The sequence below is a fragment of the Euprymna scolopes genome, chromosome 43 (assembly GCF_053919585.1).
Source record: "Euprymna scolopes isolate OS-2025 chromosome 43, ASM5391958v1, whole genome shotgun sequence".
Taxonomy (NCBI): Eukaryota; Metazoa; Mollusca; class Cephalopoda; order Sepiida; family Sepiolidae; genus Euprymna; species Euprymna scolopes.
In genome coordinates, this window is record NC_136524.1 from 23,261,675 (window position 1) to 23,289,452 (window position 27,778).

Here is a 27,778-nt window from a genome sequence, read left to right on the forward strand (position 1 = left end):
ACACTAGAGGATGACCTCCGATCTGTAGTGGAATGGGGGCATAAATGGATGGTCACATTCAATGCTGCCAAGACTAAACTCGTTTCCTTCAATAATTACAAGAAACCTTCTCTACCACCAATAGCAATGGCCAATAACTCTTTATCTGAAAGTACATCTTTTAAACTCCACGGCCTAACGCTCTCAGGAAGCATGAGTTGGAACAATTACATTGAGAGCATTGCCAGGACCGCTGCGAAGAAGGTAGATTCTCTCTACTGTGCTAGAAAGCTACTAACAGCTGAAAGTATCCTGTATCTCTATAAGGCCACCATTCGCCCATGTATGGAGTATTGTTGTCATATTTGGGTTGGTGCATCTGCCACTAGCCTCTCGCTCCTAGATAAGGTTCAAAAGAGAGTCGCCAATCTGATAGGTCCTGAACTGTCATCTAAGCTTCAGTCTCTGTCCCATCGACGAAACGTTGCATCCCTCTGCCTGTTCTACAAGTACTTTAACGGTGAATGCTCTGACAAACTGCAAGCACTTGTGCCCCTTCGACGTAAATACCCCCGACAAACCCGACAAGCAGCCAAATCCCACCCCTACACAGTGGAGATCCATAGATGTAAGACAGCCTTCTACTCCAGTAGTTTCTTTCCCAGGACAGCTAGACTTTGGAATTCCTTTCCGGGTCCCTGCTTCCCCAACTGTACTGACATGCAGAAGTTCAAGTGTAACGTAAACCGACAGCTTGCTGCCCAAATCCCTACACAGTACCCCTGATGCCTATGTCCCTGATAGTAGCCTCCTACAACAAAGTGGCAACATGCCTTATGCAATTGCCTGAAAAAATGTATAAGATAATTGCCTAAAAAATTTTATTCTATAAATTACCTTAGTTTTATATTGAATTAAATTATTTATTCATTAAATATTGACTGAAATTTAGAGAAATTGAATAAATAATTGCTTTTCTTTCCCTTTTTTTTTTTCTTTATTTTTTTTTAAGTTGATATTCCTGCAATTTGTTATTCGCCTTACAACATTAAATCTATTTTCAGGACTCCCACTTCAACCAATTGTACACCAAAACGAGAAACCATCCGAATTGTCTATGATAATTGCTCTAAAGGAATTGGTAAGAATTTTTGTGTTTCTGAATAAGTTTATTTGACTTTTCTTTCTTTTTTTTTTTTTTAAGATCAAAATTATTTATTTCAAAGGTCTGTTTTGAAGTTGCATTATGTTGCAAAATAAGGACTTTTGTCAGCAGTTCCTTTTATTTATTTTGATTGCTGGTCATCATGGCATTCTTTAATGCATGCTATATATATATATATATATATATATATATATATATATATATATATATATATATATATATATTTATATATATTGGTTATGTAGGCAGTACTCTCTCTAAAGGATGCAGCCTTGATAGGGAAATCTTCTACATTAAAAGGGTTTCTTGGTCTTTCTCAGCACTTAAAAACATGTGTGGTCTCAACATGTGGTATCAAGTTGCATACAAAAATTATTGCGTATAAAGAATGTGTTTTGACAGCCTTCCTGTATACAAGCTAAATATAAACACCAACTAAAACTTTTTGAGGGTTTCCATCAACGGTGCCCAAGACAGATAATTCATATTAAATGGTAGTCGCATGTCTCAGATACAGAAGTATTAGAGAAAGCAAAACTACCAAACATTCAGTTGATAGTAATGAAAAGTTGTCTCTGATGATTTGATCACATTGTGTTTATGGATGATGGTCGTCTGCCTCAGCAATTATTTTATAGTGAAATGTAGGAAGGGAAGTGCATCAAAACTGAAGAAGACATTGAAGAACACAATAAAATCTTATTGAAAAAAATTTGGACTATCTGTGAACCAATGGGAAAAATGACTTTAGATAGAAGTGTTGAAACCTGATTCATGAAAGCATAGAATCATTTGAGAATAGTCGTATGCCATACAGCGTTTACAAAGGTGAACAGGGTCTAGCACCAGGTCTACAAAGTCAACATGTTAACTGTGATATATCTGGAAAATTGTGCCTATCCTTTGCTGGCTTCAAAAGCCACTTGCACAAATGTGCAAAACCTATCTTGCACCCCAATAATGTCACTGGAAACAAAACTGATTGGGTGTGTCAGTTCTGTGCCAAAATCTGTTGCAGTTTGTCAGGCCTAAAAAGTCATCTCTTAACGCATACAATCCGAAGGGAGAGTAAAGGAGGTGGAGAGGATATGGGTAATTACGCTCAAAACCAAGAGGACAGCCACTATATATATATATATATATATATATATATATATATATATATATATATAAAGAAAATTGATGATGAAAATAAAAAAATTGATTAAATTACAATATTTATTATTCCACACCCACACGTAATGGGAAATTAAACCTATAAGAAACATGCATTTTCTCATTTTGGAACTTTTTCCATTGCACTAATTTAAGCATGGCAGGTTACAGCTAGTATATATATATATATATATATATATATATATATATATATATATATATATATATATATATATATTTGAGGTTGCTATTTTCCAAAGGTATGGTAACCAGTGAAATATAACGAGGTTTATACAAAAGTGCTCAATACAGAAGTAGAGCAAGTTACATTTTAGATTTGTCTTTACTGGTTATGTAAAGACAAATCTAATATATATATATATATATATATATATATATATATATATATATATATATATATATATATATATATATTTAAATGTTTTAAATTTTATTATTATTTATAGCATATTTGTATTATTACTGCTATTATTATTTATTATCATGTATTTCATTTTATTCCTTTGCAAATGAATTTATTGCAATAGCCACTTACCATTGATTTCAAGTTAGCAGTGACTTGTGATTGCCACTGAAATTTGGGTGGCAATAAACCTTTATATATATATATTAACATGTGTGTTATTTTGTGTGTCACGCATTATTTTTTCTTCAGAGTGACTATCATTTAATTGTTATGATCTTCCATTTATTGCAATAAATAATTTTACCAAGAATTCTTCATAAGTTTTGCTTTTGATTATAGCCATCTGTTGTTTTATAAATAATTGTACCGAGAATTTTTCATAAGTTTTGGTTTCAGTTTTGATTATAGCTGACAGAACTCGAGTTATATATATGTATATGCACATATATATTTTTCTTTCTTCATAAGTTTTGGTTTTGGTTTAGATTCAAGCTGATGCACCAAAGTCAAATAGATATTATTTTTATTTTTGAAATCACAACTTTAAAATATATAAAAATCGATAGAAAATTGACTCTATAATAATATATATGAAATCTGTATAAATTAAAATGTCATATTTAAGCATATTTTATGACTGCTAGCTTAGATAAATAGTTTGCAGTTTTAACAAAAGAGCTACAATAATATCAGGGCGTCTCAGTTTATGTTGCACATCCACAGAATGCCAACATCAATAGCTTACATATGAAAGAGTTTGCTGTGGAATTTCCACAGGTCCCACTAGTTATTATTATCATTATTATTTGCAGTAGTGGTGGTAGTAGTGAAAGCGGTAGTTGCTTATTATGACCATAAAATTCTTTAATTCATTTTTATCACCAGTAAATTAAAGTAAATTTAAATTCCCAACGTAATAATATTTCAACCTGCAATCCCATTGTTGATCAACTTATTTATAAACTGATAGGTTTTTGTTTTTCCTGTGTATTTGTTGACAGCTGACATGCGCACATATATTTTTCTTGATAAACTTATATTCTTATATTTTTTTTCTTTATTTTTATTCTATGTTCTTTATCTTGTTTTTATTTTTTGTTTGGATAAAAATCTAATAGTGGTAATTTTTTTAAATCTAACTGCTGTGTGATTTTTCTAGTTCTTTTTATTATCAGTAGTTTTATGTATGTATTATGCATTTTTATTAATTGATGTTATTGTTTTTACTTGCACTCTTTCCTTTTTTTCTTTTTCTTTTCTTCCTTTCTTTTTCCTCTTTTTTTTCTTTTTATCTTTTCCTTCCTCCCTTTTTTCCTCTACATTTTTCCTTTGTTTTTTTTTTTTCTTTTTTATATTTCGATACAAACCTTAATTCTCACCCCCTTCTTTTCCGTCGTCTTCACATATATTAAAGACCATTTCCTTTTTATTCTAAACTAGCGGGAGTACCCGGTATTGCCCGGGTGTTTGTAGGTGTGTGTAGTGTTAAATATAAAAGAACCCGGGGATGGGGGGTATGATCGAACCCGAAGCCCTGAGGAGAAGTTTGAAAATAAAATCGGCCAGCCAGAATGAGTTAGTGAAAGATGTTTGAATTTAAGTAAGAACGTTAAGTTTAAATATAAAGTTTTTTTTTGTTTGTTTTTTTTTTACATTAATTAGATTTTAATAATTTGATTTGGGAATTATAGGTTAAAATATATTAAACTATCAAATTAACATAAAGAAGTGTGGAGTTTGAAAAATTCTTGTTGTTGGAATATTTAAACATGTTAAATATCAGTTTATATTAAAATTTCAAATTATGAATAGACAAAAGTGGTAAATGGGAGCGTAGGAGAATATAAAATATTGCTATAATAATAACATTAACAATCCTAAAATGATAAAAGCAAAATAAGAATTAAATTATCAAATATTATTTTATATACTCATTTTATTAATTTAAATAATAAATTATATAATTAATGTATTTTTAATTTATATAATTATATATAAATATACAAATTAATTAATGAATATACGATAGATTGAAATAAAATATATGTCAGTAATAATTGCAATTAAATAATATTAATATAAAAGAATAGCTTAAAGGATATCAAATACCTTACTATTACTTTTCAATTTATAAATAAAATGTAAAATACATTAAGTATGTGATATAATTTGAATATATAAGGATACAATTAAAAATAATAAAAATTTGGACATATTTGAATTCAATACATTAGAATAGATAAAATATAATTATGTGAGGATAACTAATAGACATATCAGCTGATTGTTGATTTGAATATTATAACTTAGGTTATTGGTAGATAAAACTCATAAATATAGATTAATTTATATTGAAATGTTTTTAATATTAATATTTAATTTAAGTAAATAATATACATTTCTAAATTTGATTGATAAATAAATATTATATAATAAAATAACAATAAAACTAGATAAATATATTATTTATCAATATAATAAAATATCATTTAATATAACTAGGTTTAATAAAGGGAAATAACTTATTTAAATATAAAAACGAATTATCGACCTTTAACTGTGTCTAAACAAATTACGGTAAAATATTACGAATGTAAATTTTATATTAAAATAAAGATTATGGAAAAATAATTAAATGACAATAAAAGAATTATAATTCATGTAATAATAAATTTAATTAAAATAGTAATGAAATTGAATTATATATGGATATAAAATTCAGATAAAATCAACAATTGGTATAACCGGAAATAGAATATATGTATTTTGGAATTAGCTTCGTATAAATTAAATAAATATGTAAACATTTTGGGAGAGTAAGTCTTCTCAGGACTATTATAAGAATTTACATTATATTGTTATAATGTTTTTTGCTGTTGGGGGAAAAATAGATTTCTTTTATTAGTGTGTATGTATGTATATATATATATATATATATATATATATATAAATTATTTCAACAGCCAAATAATGTTGCAGTCTACAAGAGCCATGACAGCCAACAAACCGGAAGTCCAAGACTCGAGTTTCGCCCTCAGTTGGGCTCATCAGTTAGACACATCCAAACCCGGGATTCGAAACCCGAGCTTCTTGCATGCGAGGCAAGCACTCTGTTAACTGATCAAATGCCTCACACACAAGAAATTCTATAAATGCAAATAATTATTAAGGCAAATAATGAGACAACCACCCCACCTCTCTCTCTCATATATATATATATATATATATATACACACATACTAGCTGTACCCTGCCACGCGTTGCTGTGGCTCAAATTGGCACAATGGAAAAAGTTCCAAAATGAGAAAAAGCATGTTTCTTATAGGTTTAATTTTCCATTTTGCATGGGTACACAGTTTTTGTTGTTCCATTTTCTTAGCTGATATAGAGATTTTCCGGTTTGGTGACTCTTGAATATGTAACATAAATTGTCCATGTGAAAGAACAGTCAGTGTGTAACTGTAAGGCCCACAATTGTAAAGATTGTTCCCTGTGCTTTGTTGATGGTTATTGCAAATGACAATAAAATTGGAAAGTTCAATTTCCTAAAGTGTAATGATGTATCCGGTGGAATCATAGGAATGCATGGAATGAAGATATATTCATCTGTGAAAGGTCCTGTTAAGATTGTTGTTTCTATGATATTGTTTGTTAATTTTTTTTTTTACTGCAAGCTATGTGCCATTGCAAAGGTTGGATTGGTTTATATTTCACAACATGATAATTAGTACACCAAATTTCAGTTGCAATACATGCGGTGGCATCCCTGACAAATATAGCTGTTGGATAATTAACCACTTTATCTGCTTTCACAACAGTGTCGATGGATTTGTATTTGACTACCTCACTTGGAATTTTACATTGAATAATAGCGTTAAGTTCATGGGCATCTTTGTATTGACCTGCAAGAATAGCTCATTCACTCAGTCAAATAGAATTCTTATAATTTGAATATCTGCAAAAACCTTTTAAACTAACTATTCTTTTGATGAAATAAAATTACAGAAATTACAGAAGTTAAAAGTCAAAGAATTTTGCCCTTAACTCTGATCAGTTGGCACTTTTTCGTACCCAATTTCCCACAAGTGATGCAAAAGTTTTTGTGCGGATCGAACAGTCGGCAACTGGACATGCATATTTTGAGTTAAGTTTAATGTCTTCACATGGAACAAAAAAGTAGAGCATTTGAGGCAAGCATTTATTTCATCTGCTGGTGTTGATTGAAGAATAACAGGTAACATTTGTCTGAAATCTCCTGCAAGCAATATTACTGCATTCCCAAATGGTCTGACATTGCCACGCAAATCTTGCAAGGATCGACCAAGAGCCTCAAGTGATTTTTTGCGTACCATTGTGCATTCATCCTAAACAATAAGTTTGCATTTCTGCAATATTTTTCCCCATATTGGATGTTTTGGAGATGTCGAACATGAGATTTTTGAAAAATTGAATGTTTTAAAGTAGAATAAATAATTCTTCTACTTGGCAGCAAGGTCGCAGGTATTCTTTATGCAGCAAGGGCTAAGGCTATATCATTTTGTTACCAAATGGCTGCCAAAATCAATTTAATTAGAAAGGTTTTACCAGTTACTTCTGGTGCTGTTCAAGGTAGCAGTAATTTCCAAATAACTTCTATTCTCACAGTCAGTAAATTAGGTGACTAAAATAGGATTTATCCATGTTTTGACAATGCCTTATTCACTGTAATTAATTTAGGAGACTAAAATAGGATGAGGGATTAGAGATGGACAGATAGAGAGGAAGATATATAGATAGAAAAGAGAAAGTGAGAGGAAAATAGAGAAAGAGAAGGAGATAGAAAGATAAAGGGATTGATAGATAAACAGAGAGGGGGAGAGTTAGAAACAAAGAGGGATGAGACAGAGGAAAGGAGAGAGATAGAGGGAGTTAGAGAGAGAAAGGGGCTCAAAGAGAGATGGAGAGGGTTATATAGAGAGAAAGATAGATTGAGAGAGGGAAAGGGAGAGATTGATTGAGAGGGATATTAAGAGAGGAAGAGAGAGGGGGAGAGAAACAGAAGGTGAACTACACTTCACCGTTTGTTTCCTCGTTCAGTAGAGAAGAAATCTTTCGAGACTGAGGCAATTTTAATGTTTTGTTATTATCCAGAGTACCCCTTTTTTTTTGGGGGGGGGGCTAGATTTTCCTCACATTAGAAACCGACCGGGTTATCTGTACTTTCACTTAACAAATTAATAAAAATAAAAGATATTGTAAAATTTGAATTTAACATGAAAATACTATTTTAAAAAATAGCACGATAACATAAGTGCATAAGTGCCACTTTAGGTACTCCTTGGGCGTTGAGTTCCATGGCGACCAGCATAATTATTTAATGGTCGCTCCCTTAGCCCCCCCCTAGTCAAGGCTAATGCATGCGCACGTGACATTTTTTTTATTTACTGACGTTGGCTTAGTAACTAAACGATTTATTGATAATTTTGTAACCCTTAAACACATGCCGGAAGATTTAAATTGGTTCATTATTGTTGTAATGAAAAAAAAAAAGTTTCATTCAACACAAAACCAAAAGCACATATTAATGATAAATGATTTATTATTCTATTCATTGAAATTTACTAATTTTTAAATAAAAAAGTTAAAAAAAAAAAAGTTAATAAAAAAATAGTTGCTTATGTGCGCATAAAAAACTTGTTTTTTTAGATTAGGTCCACCTTATAATCACCCTCACCCCCACCCCACCCTCCTCATCTTAAGAACAGATTCCAGAATAAACACCACTTTTGGAGGGGGGGGGCTATTAGCAAAATTTAACTGATATTTGTTGTCAGCATACCCACCCGAAAATACTATTAAAAAAAAAAAAGGAGGGGTTCAGTGCCCGTGGCAGAGAAGTAGATTTATTTATCAATAAAAGTTGCAGAGAAGTAAATTTATTTATCAATAAAAGTCGTCATTTAAAAAAGAAAATTGTGGAGGTGGACCTAAATGTAAATATTTACCCAAAAAATTATCCCGAAGTTTATTACAAAAACGTTTTGTTTTCGCACTATTCAACAATTTGTTCATCTGCGTATGTAAATTAAAAAATATTTTTAAAAGTGAGAAATTATCAGTAAATGATTTAGTTTTTTTTCAAATTTATTTATTTATTTATTTTTTTACATTAGGTCCACCTCCACAAATGTTAAGAACGGCTTTCAGAATAAACACCCTCAACCTCCATGTTAACAACGGATTTCGGAATAAACACCATTGGGGAGGGGGGATATTTTTTAAAAAAAGTCGATAAAAGTCGTCATTTAAAAAGAAATTTAAAATCAAATGTTTGTAAAAGTGAGAAATTATTAATAAATGTTTAGTAACATTTTTTGGTGCTAATGCAGAGAGTGATCCGCGCTATTTTTTAAATCATATTTCCACGTTTAATTAAAGTTTTATGATATGTTTTTTTTTTTATTCAATTGCAAGGTTAAAGTACAGAATAGGTACAAAACACCCTTCCCTCCCCATGTTAAGAATGGCTTTTTAAATAATAACGTTATTATTTCAGCATGGATCACTCTCTGCATGAGTACCCATTTTTCTTTTAATATTCATAAAAAGTAAAACTTTTTTCAAAATAAATAAATGTTTGTAAATGTGACAAATAATCGTTTAGTTACGGCAATGTCAGTAAATAAAATATGTTACGTGCGGGGTGGGGTGGGGGACTAAGGGAGCGACTATTATTTTTTTCTGCTGGTCGCCATGGAACTCAACGCCCAAGGAGTACCAAAATGTAATTTTTTTTTGTCAAATAAATAAATTTCAAGCAATTTTTGCAATAAATAATAGATAGCAACTTTGTTAATTTTACGACTCGCCCCAGCATATTATAACCACCCTAACTTCCCCATGTTAAAACGGCTTTCGGAATGAACACCCCCAACCTCCCCATATTAAGAACGGCTTTCGAGATTTATGGAAGGGCGTGTTTGTTTTTTTAACATGAGGAGGTTAGGGTGTTTATAATACGTTGAGGCATGTCGTAAAAATGAAACAGTTTAGAAAAAGTTAAAACAAACTTTTTTATGTAAACAAAAAAAGAAAAGAAACTAAACAATTAAAACGTAATGTTTCATGAGTGAAGCCTTAACATAAATAAAGGAATTTAAAATTAAAAAATTGGTAAGTACATAAATGAATTTAAATTTTTAATATATGGGATTATTTTTTTTTGTGTGTGTGCTAATGCAGAGAGTGATCTGCGCTATTTTTTTTAAATCGTATTTCCACGTTTAATTAAAGTTTTATGATATGTTTTTATTCAATTGTAAGGTTAAAGTACACAATAGGTACAAAACACCCTCCCTTCCCCATGTTAAGAATGGCTTTTTAAATAATAATGTTATTATTTCAGCACGGATCACTCTCTGCATGAGTAAGTTTGTTTTTTTTTACTTATCTGGTAATTCGAGAGTAAACGGAAGTTACCAGAAATAAAACCGGGCAAGTCTCGCAGAAACGACTTCGAAAAATATTTATATTTTATTTAATATTTTAATAATTCGCAAGGTAAATTTATTTTAAAAACATCCCTCGACTCTAAAGATGGGTTGTCTGAAAATTTCAAATAAATTGGTAACGTAGAAATATGGTTTTATTCACTTTTAACGAACCAAATTTACATTTTTATATATATAGATTAATATTTAAGGAAAAATATTGAAAAGAACCCAAATTTAATTAATAAATCAATAAATATATGAATAAAATATAACTAATAAACAGTGAGTATTTCAAAAGATTGATTTAAATAACGGTGAGCTGTTTTGATGCTGTGATAAATTATGCAATCTTTCACAATGTATAACTATCAAATATGTTGACATTACAACACTTAAAGGAACTAAAAGAGACCATAAGTCTGTATGGCACATCAAAATTCAGTGAAACAAAAAGTTGACTACACTCCGGTTTTAAAACTTTGGGGTTATTCTACAAATATTACAATAGCAGAGAGCAATAGTTCAAAGAAAACCTCCACTGTCAAATCAAAACAAAACTGTAAGCGATATTTTAAAAGCATCATTTCAAGGTGTTTAAAAATGTAATTCTCTACAATGTTTGGAAATTTTAATGATTCAAAATTTCTATTACTCGTATCATTTGGATTATTCAGACTACTGTTCTCACCTTGTTTCAGTTGATGTAACCTCTGGCCTTCTTCAGGTATATCTTGTAAATCTCGATGAATCTGCATGAAATTTTAAACAGATTCTTTATTTAATTCACAGAGTTAGCATGCTGTCATTTCATCAGCCAGGGTAGAAGTTTTAAATAATTTGCAATTTTATTTATAATGTCACCCACACTGAAGATTAAATCTTCAACCTCCAGAAGAACGTAATTTACATCTCAATTGTACCAAACACTTTATCCACTACGTTACAGGTCCTTACAGATTATTTTGGACTTTTACCCAGACATGGTTGACAGGACAAGAGCAAACTATTCCCATGGATTAAGTAAAGGATTCTGTTTGAAATTATGTGCAGATTCTCAAATTCGACAGGAAGATACCGGAGTTTGACAAAATAACCCTGAAGAAGGTCAAAGGCTACATTGAATGAAATGTCATAAAAAAAACACTCAAGATGAACGCAGTAGTCTGGATAATCCAAATAATCCAAATTATAAATCCTCATCTTAAAAATTCAGAAATAATTATATTGTATTACTTGGGCCATTGTTTTCATCGTGGATGTTAATCTCACGATACTTTGATGTAAACTGACTGAACATGCGTCTTGTTAAACTCTGGAAGCTTTGTCTTTTTTTATTTTTACAAAGGAGTCACCACTGATCAAGGCCGGGAGGTTACTCGAGGATAAGGGTTGATGTGTGTACAGTAATGTACACCCATTAATAAGTAATAAGGGTTAATGAGTGTACAGTAGTCAATGGGATAATATCGTAGTAATCATTAGTAATAGAAATTTAGTAAATTGGATTACTTAAAGGAATGGCTCAAGAACTTGTTCATGTTGGACTTGAAGATGATCATATTATAGTCAGCTAGAAAGCAGGCAAACAGAATAGAGTTCCACTGGCATGCAGTTCTAAGAAAGAAGCTTTGTTCATAGAATATACATTTAGGTTTAGGCACGGATAAAGTGTGAGAAAAATTTTTGATAGTGGTTTCAGATAGATGAGTGTTTTTCATAAAAGTTTGGCAAGGAGTGACCATAGATTGGAGCTCAGAGGAGCACTTGCCATGAAAATAACGATAAAGTAGAGACAGGCTCGCAACATCTCTTCTGCGAGAAAGAGGTTGCAGGGAAGAGAAAAGGGCATCCCCTACTAAGCTACGAACTCTATTTTGAACTCTGTCAAAGGTCTTTCTAGCAGCTCCTGCTCAGATGTGGCAACAGTACTCCATCCTTGGACATACTTGACTCTTATGCAGGTAGAGAATTGCATCAGCAGTGAGATATCTACTGAAGCGGTAGAATGATCCCATCATTTTACCAGCGACCTTGGCAAAGGATTTGATGTACGTATTCCATACCAGATCAGGAGTAAAGGTCAGACCCAGAAACTTGTCAAAACACAGAGCCTTCCCAAGATGAGAACCATTCATTTTAATTGATGCCAGACGGAGATCAGTGTTGATGATGTAAAGATAGAAGCTTGGTTTTAGATGCAATAAAATTAACCAGCCACCTCTTTCTCCAGATCAGAGGAGAGAGAATCAGAAAGGAGTTGGTCATTTATGTCGTACTCTGGGGAGATTTGTGTAGAACTCAAGAATGTGTACAAAATTTATTTATTTTATGGTAGTAGCTTGCTCTCGTTCTGTCAGCCATGTCTTGGTAGAATTCATAATTATATTTTTATTATTGCTCATACTGAGGATTGAACCTTTAACCTTCAGAATATTGTCACTTAGCATTTATATCCATTACACCATGAGTCAAAATAATATAAAATGTAATTTTCTATTTATTTTATTTTTTATTTATTTACTTATTTGTTTTAATTAAAAAGAAATGTTTTTTCAATGTTTTCTCACAATTCAGGTCTGCAAATAATTGGTGGTTTTTACTGCAGTGGAGAAGGAAATCATGGAATCTTTGTAAAAAAGTTGCTTCCAAATGGTATTGCAAAGACTCAAGGTAATTATATTTTTATTCTTTCTTAGCAGCATCTTCACATCTCTTGGTAGGCTTTATCTGTCAATTGGTCTGTCATTGTTCGGTTGGTTTGTCAAACTTCAACTTGTCTATTATGGTTTAGGTTGAAATAGCATTTTCATGTCTAAGCGTGCAAATTAAATGGTTGCATCAATCATCATCCTTTGTTGGTTTAACATCTGTTTTACACACTGCTAATGTGTTAGACAGCTTTTTAGAAATTATTGAAAAATTGGCTAAAAACATTGATTCTTTTCCCTTCAACTGGGCACTTTTTTACAGGGACAGGGAGGGGTAGCAAAAAATCATTCCTTCATGACAATTTAGCGGAACACGCATGCACAAAAAAGTTCTTTCTTGAATTAGTTTAAATATTAAAAAAAAATTACCCAATTTTGCTCACGCCGTCATAAGTCAGTCGGTAAGGAGCAGCTTCGTTATCTTAAGATTGCACGTTCGAGCTGAGATGTCAGATTTTTGATTTTTAAAGTTTTAATAGTGAAACAAGGTTATTTATGCTATTCTTTTTTTGTTGTTTTCCATCACATTTGCTGTTTTTGTTTTTCTGATTTTTTTAAGAAGTTTTAACATTTAAACAATTGGTTATTTCTTTTCCATTCGCTTATTTTTTATTTTGTTTTTTTTTCGTTTTTGTTTTTCTGATTTTTTAAAAAATGTTTTACCATAGCTTTTTTTTTTTTTTGAAAGGGTTATTACGTTCGCTTATTCTTTATTTTCCGTTTTGTTTTGGGTTAACCCCCCCCCCCACACACACACACACCTCCAAACACCCGGGCAATGCCGGATATCCCTGCTAGTCTATAATATAAAAGGCAAAAGTGGCGCGTGCGTTTTTGTATGTCAAGCAAAGGCTTTTTTGCAGGGGTTCTTGGGGGGGGGGGTTACTATGTTTTACAACTTTTAATATACTCCCTAGATTATAATATCTACGATTTGTGAAGGGACATCGTCTCTATCTTTTATTTGAGCGACTTTTATAAAATTCATGCTACTATTTCCTCTCACATGTTTGTTTGTCTTTTTCGTATAAAAGCAAAACTAATTTTAAAAAAATAAATAAATAAATAAAGTCGCTGGCCTTCATGATCAGCATGTCTTGAAAGGTCACTGTGGGGAATACCCTTCATATCAGACAATTGCTATTCATTAAAACACTGCCAGATCCCCCCCCCCCTTTGGTGGGAGATGAAAGCTGGAAGCATAACTGGCTTACGGCCAAACTTAAGTGCATGATTTTATTTCTTCGCCTTCGTGAATTCACTCACTTTCACTTTCTGCATGTCAACTTTTTGATTGATAAATTCAAACATATTTCAATCCTTTCCCTTTCTGGACGAGCGGGGTAATGTCACATTTTCTTTTACTTTCTTTTCCACCTTCGCGTCAAGGCTTTGGGTTTGAGCCTGCCTGCCTACTACAACTTTTTTTTTTCTCGACACAAAATCTTTCGACACACGTGACCAGATCAGTATCATTTTGAAGCTTGATGTCTTGGACAACAAATATCAAAAAATTAGCTAAAAACATTAATTATTTCACCCTAAAACTTGACAGTTTTCTACAAGGAGGGGTTGGTTTTTTGCCTCGTCATTTTTGCAAGTCATCGTATCAGTTGGATTGACTTTGCTTAATTTCAACATTCTGAACTTCTGGTCGGACTGTGGCAACATCGGCAAAGATGTCACTTTTTTTTTCTCTTTCCTCCTTCACGTTATAGGTTCGAGCCTGTCTGCCTACTACCACTTTTTTTCTTTTCTCTCTCCACTGGAACTGCTTACTGTTGTCCCCCCCCCCCCCCGCTACTACCACTTTTTTTTAACACCTCCCCCCCCCCTCCCCTGGGGTTCCTTACTCAGCCCAAGCAATGCTGGGGAAGTCTGCTACTATACTACCTTTTTTTAAAAAAACCCACCACCACCACCATAGGATCCTTACTACACCTCTACGCACCTAGGCAAAGCCAGGTACCCCCCCCCCCGCTTGTATGTAATAAAACAAACTGAACCAAAACATTTTTATTTTTGTTGTTTTTACAGGTCAGTTAAAAGTTGGAGATCAGTTGTTAAGAGTAAATGATAATAGTCTGGAAAAGGCTACAAATGAAAGGTTAGTGTAATTCAGGCATTTTCACAACCTCTTTTTCTGTCTTAGACAATGTTTTCCTTTTTCTTTTTTTTTTACTATTGTTTGTTTGGATTTTCTTTAAACCTCTTTTGTGTTGATATTAATTACTTTGGAAATGTAAATTTATGGAGTTATTTCCCTTTAATTTTTGTTACACATACTACTGTTTCAAAACTCAACAAAATAAATTGAAATTTAGATTCATTTGACAGTAAAAAAAAATATACCGTATATTTTGCCATATAAGGCAACCATCAGATAAGAAGAGGTACAAAATTGGAGCAAATTTGAATAAATTTATCATATATCGGTTTGTATAAGACGACTGCTAAATCACAAAACCATGTTTGTTTTTAGTCTAGGCTAGAGATTGCAACACCCAGTATCTTATGAAATATTGGTTTTTAAAGATGATTTTGTAACTTTAAGGGTTGTCTTATGCACCAAAAATATACAGGATCTGTTGATGGAAGAAGTGAAAAGTGAAAAAAAAAAATCATTTTTTATTATTATGGAAATTGCTCCAGACACGGTATGAAGCCACTTGATGTAAGGATCTAATAACAAACAAAAGACGTTTATTGACAATACAGGGATGCCTATTGATCTTAGTCTTTTCAAGATGTAGGAGGAAGATAGTCAGCAGGAAGAAAGTTCCATAAGTTTACCATTCTTTAAAAAAAAAAACTACTGAAATATAGGAAACTTCATTACAATGTGATATTCAAACAGCAAATTTATGGAGATCACTAAACCAATGAGTCAAACAAGCTGAAACAAAGGTAGATTCAATAATTCTGAAGAACACATGCATAATAGTATTTGTAGAAAAGACTGAGACTAGCAACATCATGTCTGAGAGAGAGGTTGCAGAGGAAAAAAAAGAGTGAGGCCAATTCACTTACACATACATTTTTGCACCTTATCAAGAGCCCTCAAATGGTACAGAGATTCACCAGCCCAAACATAGCAATACTCCATCAACAATACTCCATCAACAATACTCCATCAACAATACTCCATACATGGTCTGATAGTAGATGTGTAGAGATAAAGGTGTGAGAGTCTTTGGAGTGATAGAGAGAACCGACTTTGAGAAGCAGAAGAAGCAAAAAGAGTAATGGATCTAATATATGAATGCCAAGAATAATTTGATAAGAAAGAAGTTTCAAAGTCAATTTCTCCTCAATAGCAGAGTCATCCACGAGAATCTTAGGAAAAAAGGGGCACACCTACGATTGAAAGATACAAGCTGAGTTTTAACAGGATTAAACAAAACGCCATTTCGTACCTCAATCTACAACTGAACCCAAGCCAACCTCCAGATTATCTGCTTTTTTCAACTGATCAGAGTTTATTCAATAAAGAATCAAAAAATGGAAATAATTATGAGAATGTAATCGTATGACTTCATTATGATTTTTTCGGACCCAAAAATCAACAGAGATTAGACCATTCCTGTAACGGCCTGGTTCCTGTTGATTTTCCATTAAGAATTTACTTTTGTACAGTTCTAGGAGGTCTACCCTCCCAGGCTTTGTCTTCTCTCTTTGAGAAGAGGTTATTTATTGCTAATCGCCTGAGGCGCCATCACCGAGGAATGCCTACAAGGCTGCCTAGGCACTTTTTGCAGATCAGAGTGCCCCTCTTCTCAATCCCACTTTCTGAACGTGGTGTCTAAGTTCTTGCAGTGCGAGAGAACTAAATAACCCTTTCGTCACTGACAGAATAGATTTTCAAGATTTGAGAAAGGGGTTATCCCTCTCCCAGTAGCAGTGATGATGAACACTTTGACACCAACCCTCTCTTCATGCTTTAATAAGGCGATAGCTTTAAGTTGCAAGTGAAACAGTTATATTTGCGAGTGATTTTTTTTTTTTTTTCAAATAGAAACTAGAAATGAGAAAACGCTTATCTTTTTTTTCATAGACAATCTCCCAGACTTTGTTACTTGAATGAAAAATGCTTTTTCAATCTTTACATTTTTTTCTTTTTTAATAAGATGAACAAAGTCAAATTATTTAAACAATAAAAGTTTAAAAGAACAATATACTTCTTTTTTTTTTTTTTAACAAAGGCAGTTTAAAAAAAATACATCTGCAGAAATTCGAATTTTTATGTCTTCATTTTTTACATTTGCAGTTTGGGACATTTTTAACCTTATTTCTTTAAGTTCCATATGAGTTAATAAATTTACCGAATTTTCATTACTAATGATTACTATATTTTACAATTTCTACTGTACACTCTTTAACCCTTATCCTTGAGTGACCTCTTGGCCTTGATAATGTGGTGATGCCTGTGTAAAAAAAAAAAAAAAAGTCAACAATGATCTGTCTCTTTATTGTCATGTTTAAATACAGTCTTTTTCATAGCATCACTCTCACTTAGGATGTTTGCAAACTTTACATGGTCACACCTTTAAGTACCTGGTTATAAAAGAAGATTGGGAAACCAATACCATACGGCTTTGGGAATGAAACAGTAGTTTCACTTGAATAAGTTTAATTCCTAAACTAAATAATCTGATTAAGTTAAAATTTTGACTGAGCCAGTTCCAAATGAATTCACTGTGATCCACCGATGTCATTTACATTTTCATATTATTAATTTTTTTACAAGGAAGTCACCACTTATCAAGGTCTGAAGGCCAGTTAAGGATAAGGGTTAATAAATGTAAGGTGGTAGTGTAGTAATCGTTAAATGATGTAAGTTGGGTAGAATTTGATTATTTAAGGGGACGACTCAACAAGAACTTGTTTGCATTGGACTTGAAGGCTACCATATCGTAATCAGCCAGGAAGCAGGTCAGTGGAGCAGTGTTCCACAGGTGGACTGGTCTAAGAAAAGGTTTTGTTCATGGAATCTGCATTTAGATTTAAACACAGATAATGAAGGAAATTGTTGATGGTGGTTGTCGCTAGTCAAGTGGTTTTTTTTTTGTGAAAGTTTGGCAAGGGGGTATCATAGATTGGAGCTCAGACGTGCACTTGCCATAAAAATAATGATAGAGCAGAAACATGCTTGCAACGTCTCTTTCGTGAGAAAGAGGTTGCAGGGAAGAGAAAAGGGGTATCACCTACTAGCCGGTTTTGAACTCTCATCAAGGAAAGATTGGGTGTGTACTAATTTGATATCCTCTCGACGTAAATACCTCCAACAAACCCGACAAGCAGCAAAATCCCACCCCTTCACAGTTGAGATCCCTAGGTGTAAGAAAGCCTTCTACTCCAATAGTTTCTTCCCCAGAACTGCTAGACTTTTGAATTCTCTTCCGGGTTCCTCTTCCCTAACTGTACTGACATGCAGAAGTTCAAGTGTAACGTGAACCGACATCTTGCTGCCCAACTCCCCACATATTATCCCTGTAGCTTATGTCTCTGATAGTAGCCCTCTATATCAAAGTGGCAATGTGCCTTGTTTGGCGTGGAAATGTAATAAAAAAATAAAAATAAAAAAAATATGTTTCCGAGTTTTAGAGAAGACCTGAATTGATACAAAAATAGAAATGACTCTATACTCCTTCCACTTCATAAAGAAAACACTTTAAATTCTGATGATTATGGTTCATCGGAAAAAAGAATCAAACTTTTTTTCTGCCATTTATATATATATGGCAAAATGTGTGTTAGTGTGTGCACATTTTTTTTTATGTCCAGCAAAGGTTTTTGGAGGGGGAGGCGTTGGGGCGGTCACTGTTTCTTAGAAATCTTTATATACTATGTACATTATAATATCTATGATTTACAAAACGAGGTCGCGTTTTATTTGGGCGACTATTACACGCTATTTTCATCATATTTTTTACTCTCTGCATGTTTATTTGGCTTTTCCGTATAAAAAAAGCGAAACTGAACACTGAACAAACACATCTTCCTGGCACCCGTGCCAGGGACGTCCAGAAAGCAATGAGGTTTGATCAATGCAGGGAAAACCATCATATCAGACAATTACTATTCATTTGGACACTTCTCTTTTTATGGGGAGATGGTTTTCCCTAACATCTTGTGGGGAAACAAATACACAAAAACTGGCTTGCAGCCAAAGTTGAGTGCGGGATTTCATTCCCCTATGGCGTGATGTTTGACCTTATTAAATTTACGCACCTGTCACGTAACTTTTTAATCGTTTGATTTCTACCATTCTCATTTCCGCTGCCTCCATAGCATCGCAGTACGTTATCAGGGTATCACTTTTTTCCCCTGCTTTCATTTCAAGGCTTCGGGTTTGAGCCTACCTGCCTACCAAAACTTTTTTTTTCTCCCTACACACACACACACCCACACCCACAAACACCCGGGCAACGCCAAGCACTCACGCTAGTCTATAATATAAATCTCACCTGTCAATTTAAATGTATGTATGTATGTTTGTATGCCTGCCAAAACTTTTGACAGAGGTGACGGATTTTCAAGAGATCAATATCGTTTTGAAGCTTGACTTTTTCGACGACAAATATCGAAAAATTAGCTAAAAACATTAATTCCTTCACCCTTAACTAGGAACTTTTCTGCAGAGAGGGGGGGGGGTCGCTTTTTTTGCAGATATTTTCAAAAGTCATCTTCTCTTTTCAATTGACTAGCCTTAATTTAAACCTTTGCCACTTCTGGTTTGGCTATGGAGCCATCGGCAAAGACGTCACATGTTTTTATTTCTTTTTTTTATACATTCTTTTCCTCCTTCGTGGTATGCCTGCCTGCCTACTACCACTTTTTTTTTTTTTTTTTCTCAACACACACCTCCAAACACCCAGGCAACGCCGAGCACCAAGGCTAGTCTAATATATAAAAGGCAAAATGTGTGTATGTTTGTATGTCTGCCAAAAAACTTTTGACACATGCAACAGGTCCTCATGAGATCGGTATCGTTTTCGAGCTCGATCCTTCCAGCGACAAATATCGAAAAATACATTCATTACTTCACTCTCAACCAAAAACATTCAGTATTTTTTTTGTTTTTTTTCCTCCTTTGTCTTATGTGTTCAAGCCTGCCTGCCTACTACCACTTTTTTTATTTCCCCCCTGGGGTTCCTTACTATACTACCTACACACACCCAGGCAATGCCGGGTATCCCTGCTAGTTCACCAATAAAAGCCATGATCAAGATACACCCGAAGAAGGTCAGAGATTACATCGCCGAAACGTTTGAATAACAACCTAAATAAGAACAGTAGTCTGAACAATTTAAATAATATTTAAATTTATTTTGTTATTTAAGTGCGCGCATGTATTCAGTGCTTTTTCATATGATTAAGATTCACATTGGTGTGTGGGGATGAGCAAGTATAGGCATTCATGTATAGATAAGCATTAAAAAAACAAAACTACAAGTCTCTTTCTATGTGCTTTATCTTGACATTTTCTTGCATACATATCCCTACTATTATATAAAAGCAACTTTGCATGTGAATTCATTCCCTATGGACCCTAAAACGGTTGGGACGATTTTTATGAAATTTCACACAAATGTACTTTATGTATCTGGCAGTTTTTTTAGATAAGTTTTGTATCGGAATGTCTTCAATAATTATTGATAATTGAAAATATCCAATGAAAGAAGGAACAGATGATTTTGACTAAAGTTAACACATAATACAGTCTAACATCACAATTGCGCTGAAAAGTTTTATAACAGACCCAGCATGTAGAATCAACAATAGGCTCTTTAAAATGACAGAGGCGCGTTTGAAATGAATGTTTTTGTTTAAAGCTCAATCACGCTATGATACTTGACTTTTTCATTTTAAACTTAAATTTAAGTCATTATCACCATACAAGTAGACATATAAAAGGCATAAAATCAACAGTAGGTTCTTTGATATAACAGGGACACATTCAAAATGAATGTTTCTGTTTAGAGCACAAGTGAACCATGATAATTGACTTTTGCATTTTAAACTTTAATTCAAGCCATTATATATGAAAATAATTTTATAAAATCAACATAAGGTTCTCTACAGTGCAATACAGTCTACAATGTATTATGGACTAAGTCACTGTGGAAAGGCATATGAAGTTTCCTCCCGGTTCACCGTGAACAGTCCCCAACTAGAGCAGGCAATCAATCGATTTGATTGAAAAATGGATGATTTCATGGATTTCAACGATAAAAAAAACTATGGGAGTGTGAAACATTTGATGATCCTCGTTCAGTCCCGGGCAACACTGGATCTCTCTACAAGTTTATTAATAGATAGTACATATGTGAATACAAGTCAAAGGAAAGGGCAATCTTTCACATTCTCTTAAATAATGTCATATGAAATTTCCTCCTTTAGAGGAAACCAGTTTAACCTGCTTAGGGTTAGTGCCGCTCCGGTTCAGTTTAGTAATGTCATAATCTTTTTTATTAAACAAATCATTTTTTTTTTTTTTCTCGCTTTTCATTCTGCTGTTGGTATTAATCACAAGGAGTAGGATCCTTGTAGCGAGAGTAAAGTATTGTAGTGTTGTAAATGAAGATGTAAAACAAACCTCTTTCCAAGGCTTTATTGAACAAAATTCACAGCTACTAAAGCAAGAGAGAAAGAACTCAGTCTTTTAAAGAAATAGGAATGCGTGCAAATCACGTGGCAAGAAACTGAATTTGCATGTCTTTTTTTTTTTTTTAAATAGTAAGAACAAAACAATTTAAATGAAAATATAACAATTATAGATGAGGATTGATAATTTGTATTATTCAAACCATTGTTCTCATCTTAGATGTTATATTCTCACAATATTTTGATCATAATAACCTCTGACCTTCTTCACATGCGCTTTGTTGAACTCTGGAATCTTTTTGTCAAACTCAATATACTGAATGGAATTTCAAACTGAATCCTTTATTTTTACCACTGAAGTAGATTGTCCATTGGCCATGATCAAGCATGCATGAAGAAAGTCAAGAAATTACATCAACTGAAACATTGTAAGAACAACATCCAAGTTAAGAACGTTCGTCCGAATAATCCAAATGATAGAAAATGATTTTAGCATAAATAAACTAGAATATTAACGCATTATCAAATTTAAAGAATAAGTAAGAACACAATAAGTGCTCAATACGTTGGTAGAGCTAAATATGTTTTTGGGCCCCCCGACAAAAGGAGAGTGGACCTGTAAATTCACCCTTGTTTGTTCGTCTGTCTGCACTTTTCTTAATAACTATGCCTTGGAATTTTTTTTTTAATTTTGCGCAAACATTAAACATAATAAGTAAAAAAGTAACAGAATGGATTTTCTGGGAAAACTCCAGTTTTCCCCCTAAGGGTGCCTTTCGGGTTAAAATGGCTAAAATTGACACTTTTGTGCTTATTAAAACAAATTGATGCCTTGGATTTTTATAAAACTTTCTGAAAATTTGTAACTGATTTCTATATAATTTTGTTTGTCTATACTTCGCGATAACTCTTGGTTGTGCCCCAGGGGCTCTTTTAGGGCTTATAAAAACACTCCAGTTTTAGGACTATTTTACCATACTTGTCCAAATTTTTCTGTGTATGTCTATTTAGCAGTTTTGCATGGTGCTGAACTCAAATTTAAATATGTTAAGGCCTTGGAGACTTTTGGGATTAAATGGGGAGGGGGTGATGAACTTAGTCATTTCTTTTTTTACATGGTGCAGAACTTAAATTGACATATGTTAAGACCTAAAACTGCACCATTTGTTCATTTTCGCCAGGATTTGATGTCCTCTGAGGGCTTTTGGGGCTAAATGGGATGGAGGGCACAAATGCTGAACTTAGTCAATTGTTTTATGCCTCATTCACTGTGCATTCACGGGGGAACCATACATGCTTCACTTGTTATTATTTCAACCTCGGGAGTATTTGCTTAAATCATTACAAGATTGTTTCTATAGATGGAATAAACAAATTATCCAGCCTATGTCATCAGATATCGCTTAAATTGTTTGTGTCAATTTATTACACCTTTGAATTTGTATTGCTGTCTATCAATTATCTTTATATACACATTAGACAATGCTTCAAGCAAACTACCTTGGTTTCTTAAAATGATTTTTATTTTTACAATTCATTTTCAATATTTTAATTTAATTTCAGAGCTATTGATATTTTAAGACGAGCATCGGAATCCAATAGAATGGAACTAATTGTGGCTAGAGATGAAAAAGCAAGGTAAGTATTTATTTTATCGAAATATGTATAGAATTCAGTTTCATCCCCCACCGATCCAACCGGGAAATAGCCACTGACTATTAATACAAGGGCAAGTTCATCTTCGCCTTCTCCAAATTCATCTACACCAATTGGAAATTCTATGGGGCCTCCATTTTCGACTGCAAATTTTCCAAAACCTTCATCACCTCAGCTGTTTGTTTCGATGGGAACTGTTGTCCCACCACTATCGCTGAAAAGGTATTCAAGCCCAGCATTCAAACATATACATTGAATTGTTGTGTTGCTGGCACATCTATTATTTTACTTCGAAGTCTATCCCATGGTTCAGGGATCCTTATTGAGAAAGCGTTCCTCCTTCGGTTCAATTAAAATCTCTAGTGAAATAGCTTCTTGTAGTGTCTCCGTAAACCTCTTTCTAATGCTGGAGTGAATAATAGGTTTCGAGGTATATCATAATCCCCATTGAAGAGATTGTAGGCTAAAATGAGATCACCATATAATCATTAACACTTGAAGTTCAGCTTTTTGAGTTGACTTTCATGGAGCTGATCCCATATAGCATGCATCATTTTAGTGGCCAGTTTTTGAACTCTCTTCAGATATTAAATATCACATTAGGTATGATGCAAAGGCCTGGATACCATACTTTAACAGCAGTCTGACTAAGACAAGGGAGATATAAAGAGGGAGAAATAATTTAGGTGTGTTTGCAGAAAGAATTTCATATGAAAAATAGAAGTAGCAAATCAGTTTCGCAGTTTGGAAAATATATTCTTTATTCTTTTTATTCCCCTTACATTAAAAAACAAATGTAAAGAAAAATCTGTATGATTTACATACCTGAGACAAAATGAAAATATCATATTCCAAAAATCACATAAATTGTTAAAGTATTTTATTTTTATATAAGAAAATTAAATTTTATCCCAGAAGTGACTGTCTAACCATCATTTTGGAAAATATTTCAATAAACAAAAGGAGATAACTTGACAATAATTCATACTTACTAGATTTATGTGGCAATGTCTTTTTTTTATAAAAATGAAACTATTTGATCAATTTACATTATTTTGGGAATATATTTTCGTTTTATCACAGGTACACATGTTTTTCTTTATTTTTGTTTTTTAATATATGGAGAATTTTAGACATGAATGTAAAAGTTAATTTATCAACCTACGTAGTTTTAAAGTTCTGAAATTTTTTTAAAAGTTTTGTAACTGTTTGAGATACTAAAAAATCCAATATGGCTAACCCATGTCTCTTGGTGTTTTATTCCTTAGAAAGTAGTTTTAAAAAATTACTTACTTTATCGCTATCCATATGTCCAACTATCCCCACCATAGCTAGGAAGGATTTAGATGTAAAGACCTTCCTTCTTTTATTATCTGTCTTAGTGACTATTTTCAAACAAAATCAAGACATTTTTCCTTTATATTTTTTACTCCTGTTTGGCTAATTGAAAGTGACGATAACAAATTCTGAGATAATAAATCTTACAAGTAGTTTCCACATTTTAAAATTATACAGGTCAGTAAAAAATTAAATTTTCTTGCATTTTGGTTTATATTTTGTTTGTTTTTATTTCACAGCTGTTAATTATATTGCATATATGCTCAGATAAATTTATTTTTAGTTGACAAATCTTACATCTGATCTGATATTTTTTATTATTAAAGAATAAAAACATTTTTATCTAATTTTCAAGATTTTCTGTTTCGTTAATGAATATAATGTATTTATATATATTTTCTTTTCAGCATTGAGTTTGTTGAAGTGTTTGAGGCTATCTCCAACAATTCATTTAATAACAATGCTTACAGTAACTTACCAAGGAATTCAGTTTCATCCCCCACCGATCCAACCGGGAAATATCCACTGACTATTAATACAAGGGCAAGTTCATCTTCGCCTTCTCCAAAATCATCTACACCAACTGGAAATTCTATGGGGCCTCCATTTCCGACTGCAAGTTCTCCAAAACCTTCACCGCCTCAGCAGTTTGTTTCAATGGGAACTGTTGTCCCACCACCATCGCCGAAAAGATATTCAAACCCATCCTCTCCTTTAACCACTGAGGGAAGATCACCTTCTTTCCCACTCACAGTAAGCACCAGGGCAACATCTCCACTTGTTGTTGATATGCAACCAACACCACAGTCCACAACTGATGCTCAACTGGTGCCTGCAGTCACTGATGAAGCCGTACGTCCCGTGTCTTGCCTTAAGTCTACAGATACATCACGTGCAACATCCTCGTCTTCTGACACCAGGTCAGGGGCAACAACTCCAGTTTCAGCCAATCATTCAGTAAAATTTAGTATGGATATTGAGACGACAACTTCATCCATGCAGCAGTTAACTCCTCCTGTGGCAGATTCAACCGCACTCCTCCTTCCCAAACCATCTTCTAGTATCCAGCCAGACTTACTTGATGTTACATCCGTCGGAACAATATCTCCGCAGCCGATATCACCTCGAGTAACTGTCTCTTCAACTCTTTCTTTCGTGGAAAATGAAACTCCAACAGCAAAGGAGGAAAATGCTCCCCAACTTTCCTTTGCTAACCAAGAAGGAAGCTGTACAACCACCTCTTCAAAAGCTATATCACCACAAGTAACGTCAACAGTAAAGACACCACCAAAGTCTCCCGATGATATTAGTAAGTCTTTTTCCATACTTTTTTTAATAAATGTTTAATTTTTATTTGGCTCCTCAGTATTAATGACTAGTTATATATGCCAAGTATTGCTCTGGAGTATTTTATACTTACCTCTTTTTTAAGGATTTTGGAAAGTTAAATTTTAATTATTATGGTATCATTTTGTCATTGAAAATGTTAATTGAACCAAATTGTTATGAAACTATAACTAATTGTTATTCCTATTCATAAAATTATTGAATGTAAAATTAAATAGCTTCCAAACCTTTCAATCTTTTATTTAAATGAGGATTTACTAAATATTTTAAAGCCAGTTTAAATAACTTTCTATTTAACAGTTTAAATGCATCCAAATTGCTTTCAAATTTCAAAGTAATTTTTTTTTTTTACTTTCATAAATGGTTAAAATGACTGACTTGTTTATGAAGAAACTGGAACACATTATAGTAGATTTAATTTTGTGATGAAATAATCTTTTTGAATAGAATTTTTTTAAAAACTTGTCCTAAAATTCCAGTTTATTTTCATGTTGTACATAAGACCTTCGTATTTCGTTATCTTTTCCTTCTCAGCTCTGTTTAACCCAGCATCATTGGAGACACTAACTTCTACTAAGGTTGCTTCTTTCTCCTTGTCCCATATCACTATGTCAGGTTTAATAGCACTGTTTCTAAAGTATATAGCTGTAGGAATTGCATAGTCGTAGTAGATAGCATGTGTATGACTTATTTTCAATTGTTTTTTCTGGTATGTTTTCAGGATTTGCTGCTACATACAATCTAGCTAAAAGTTCAAAACTACGCAACAAATACCCACAAAGTGTTTTTTTTTGTTTTTTTTTTTTTGTCATCGGAGTTGCCCCAGATGTATCGTATCTAAAACTGAAACAAAATTATTCATTCTTTGGGTGTCAATTGAACCAGGTTTCGTCAGGGGTAGTTGGTTTTTCAGGCATTTTCAATATAAAAGAGAGGTTGCAAAGAGGGATGTAGGAAAACAAGAAAGGGGGGAAAGAGAAGATAGATGGATTTATAAAGGTAGAGAGAAATTTTAATATCAAGATATTACACACACTTTTTAACCCTTTTTATTTTATTTTCTTATAGCACTGGGAAACACTGCTAAAAATATGTCACATATAGGCAAGAAACACAAGTGGTCACATAATTTTATTAATGTAGGAATTTTAATTTATGCTTAATTTATTAATTTTATTATTTTTTCCCTTCATGGAAGTTTATTCCTATTTACTTGCCTCCCCACGAGGTATGTACGTACACGGTTGGTTTTTTTTTTTTAATCTGGGGAATATCCAGCTCCCCAAAAAAGAGGCACTCTGGATTGAAACAAAAATAAAAATTATTTGAGTCTAGAAAGATTTCCCCTTCACTAATCAAGGACAAAAAAGATAAACTGTGGTATCAGAACAGATAGTACACTTTGCTCCTAGTCAAAAGGCTAACAACATAAAAATTATCTATTCATTTTTGCACTAGTGTTATGCTGGATATATTGGACATATTTCTTAAACTCTGTGTATGTGTGTGTATATATATATATATATATTTATTTATTTAAAAATTATGTTATATACTTTGGGAATGTACCATGGTTTCATTTATATGAATTGACTTATCATTTAAAAGACTCTTCAATTCCATTCAAATCATCAGTGACTTAACTTTTGAAGCAAATTGAATACATAGATATATATATGTATATGGCAATAAACACATTTCACTTTTCATTTAGTAGATCAAAAATTGCAGTTCTCAATTAGTCAGTATTCGTGGAAATTAATAAGGACCCCTGTGTACTCCTACCCCAAGTTCTAAATCCCTTAATAACATTTCTATTTCTTTTTGAATTCGATATTTTTTCAGTTACAATTGTTGTATTTTCTTTTTATCCTTGTCCAGCACAAATCTAGACTCCATGATAATGTACTGCATTTGAGCAAAA

General features: G+C 32.9%; 1 protein-coding gene across 3 annotated transcripts in view; it reads left to right on the top strand.

Moving 5' to 3' along the window:
- Nucleotides 1-27,778, top strand: part of LOC145268236 (uncharacterized) — a 188,506-nt gene that overhangs the window by 94,949 nt on the left and 65,779 nt on the right. For all 3 annotated transcript variants that reach the window (XM_080123560.1, XM_080123559.1, XM_080123562.1), the window contains exons 3-7: nucleotides 1,044-1,120; nucleotides 12,773-12,868; nucleotides 14,944-15,013; nucleotides 23,077-23,151; nucleotides 24,915-25,816. In XM_080123560.1, coding sequence (XP_079979686.1) covers nucleotides 1,044-1,120; nucleotides 12,773-12,868; nucleotides 14,944-15,013; nucleotides 23,077-23,151; nucleotides 24,915-25,816 — 1,220 coding nt within the window. The remainder of the gene's footprint in view (nucleotides 1-1,043; nucleotides 1,121-12,772; nucleotides 12,869-14,943; nucleotides 15,014-23,076; nucleotides 23,152-24,914; nucleotides 25,817-27,778) is intronic.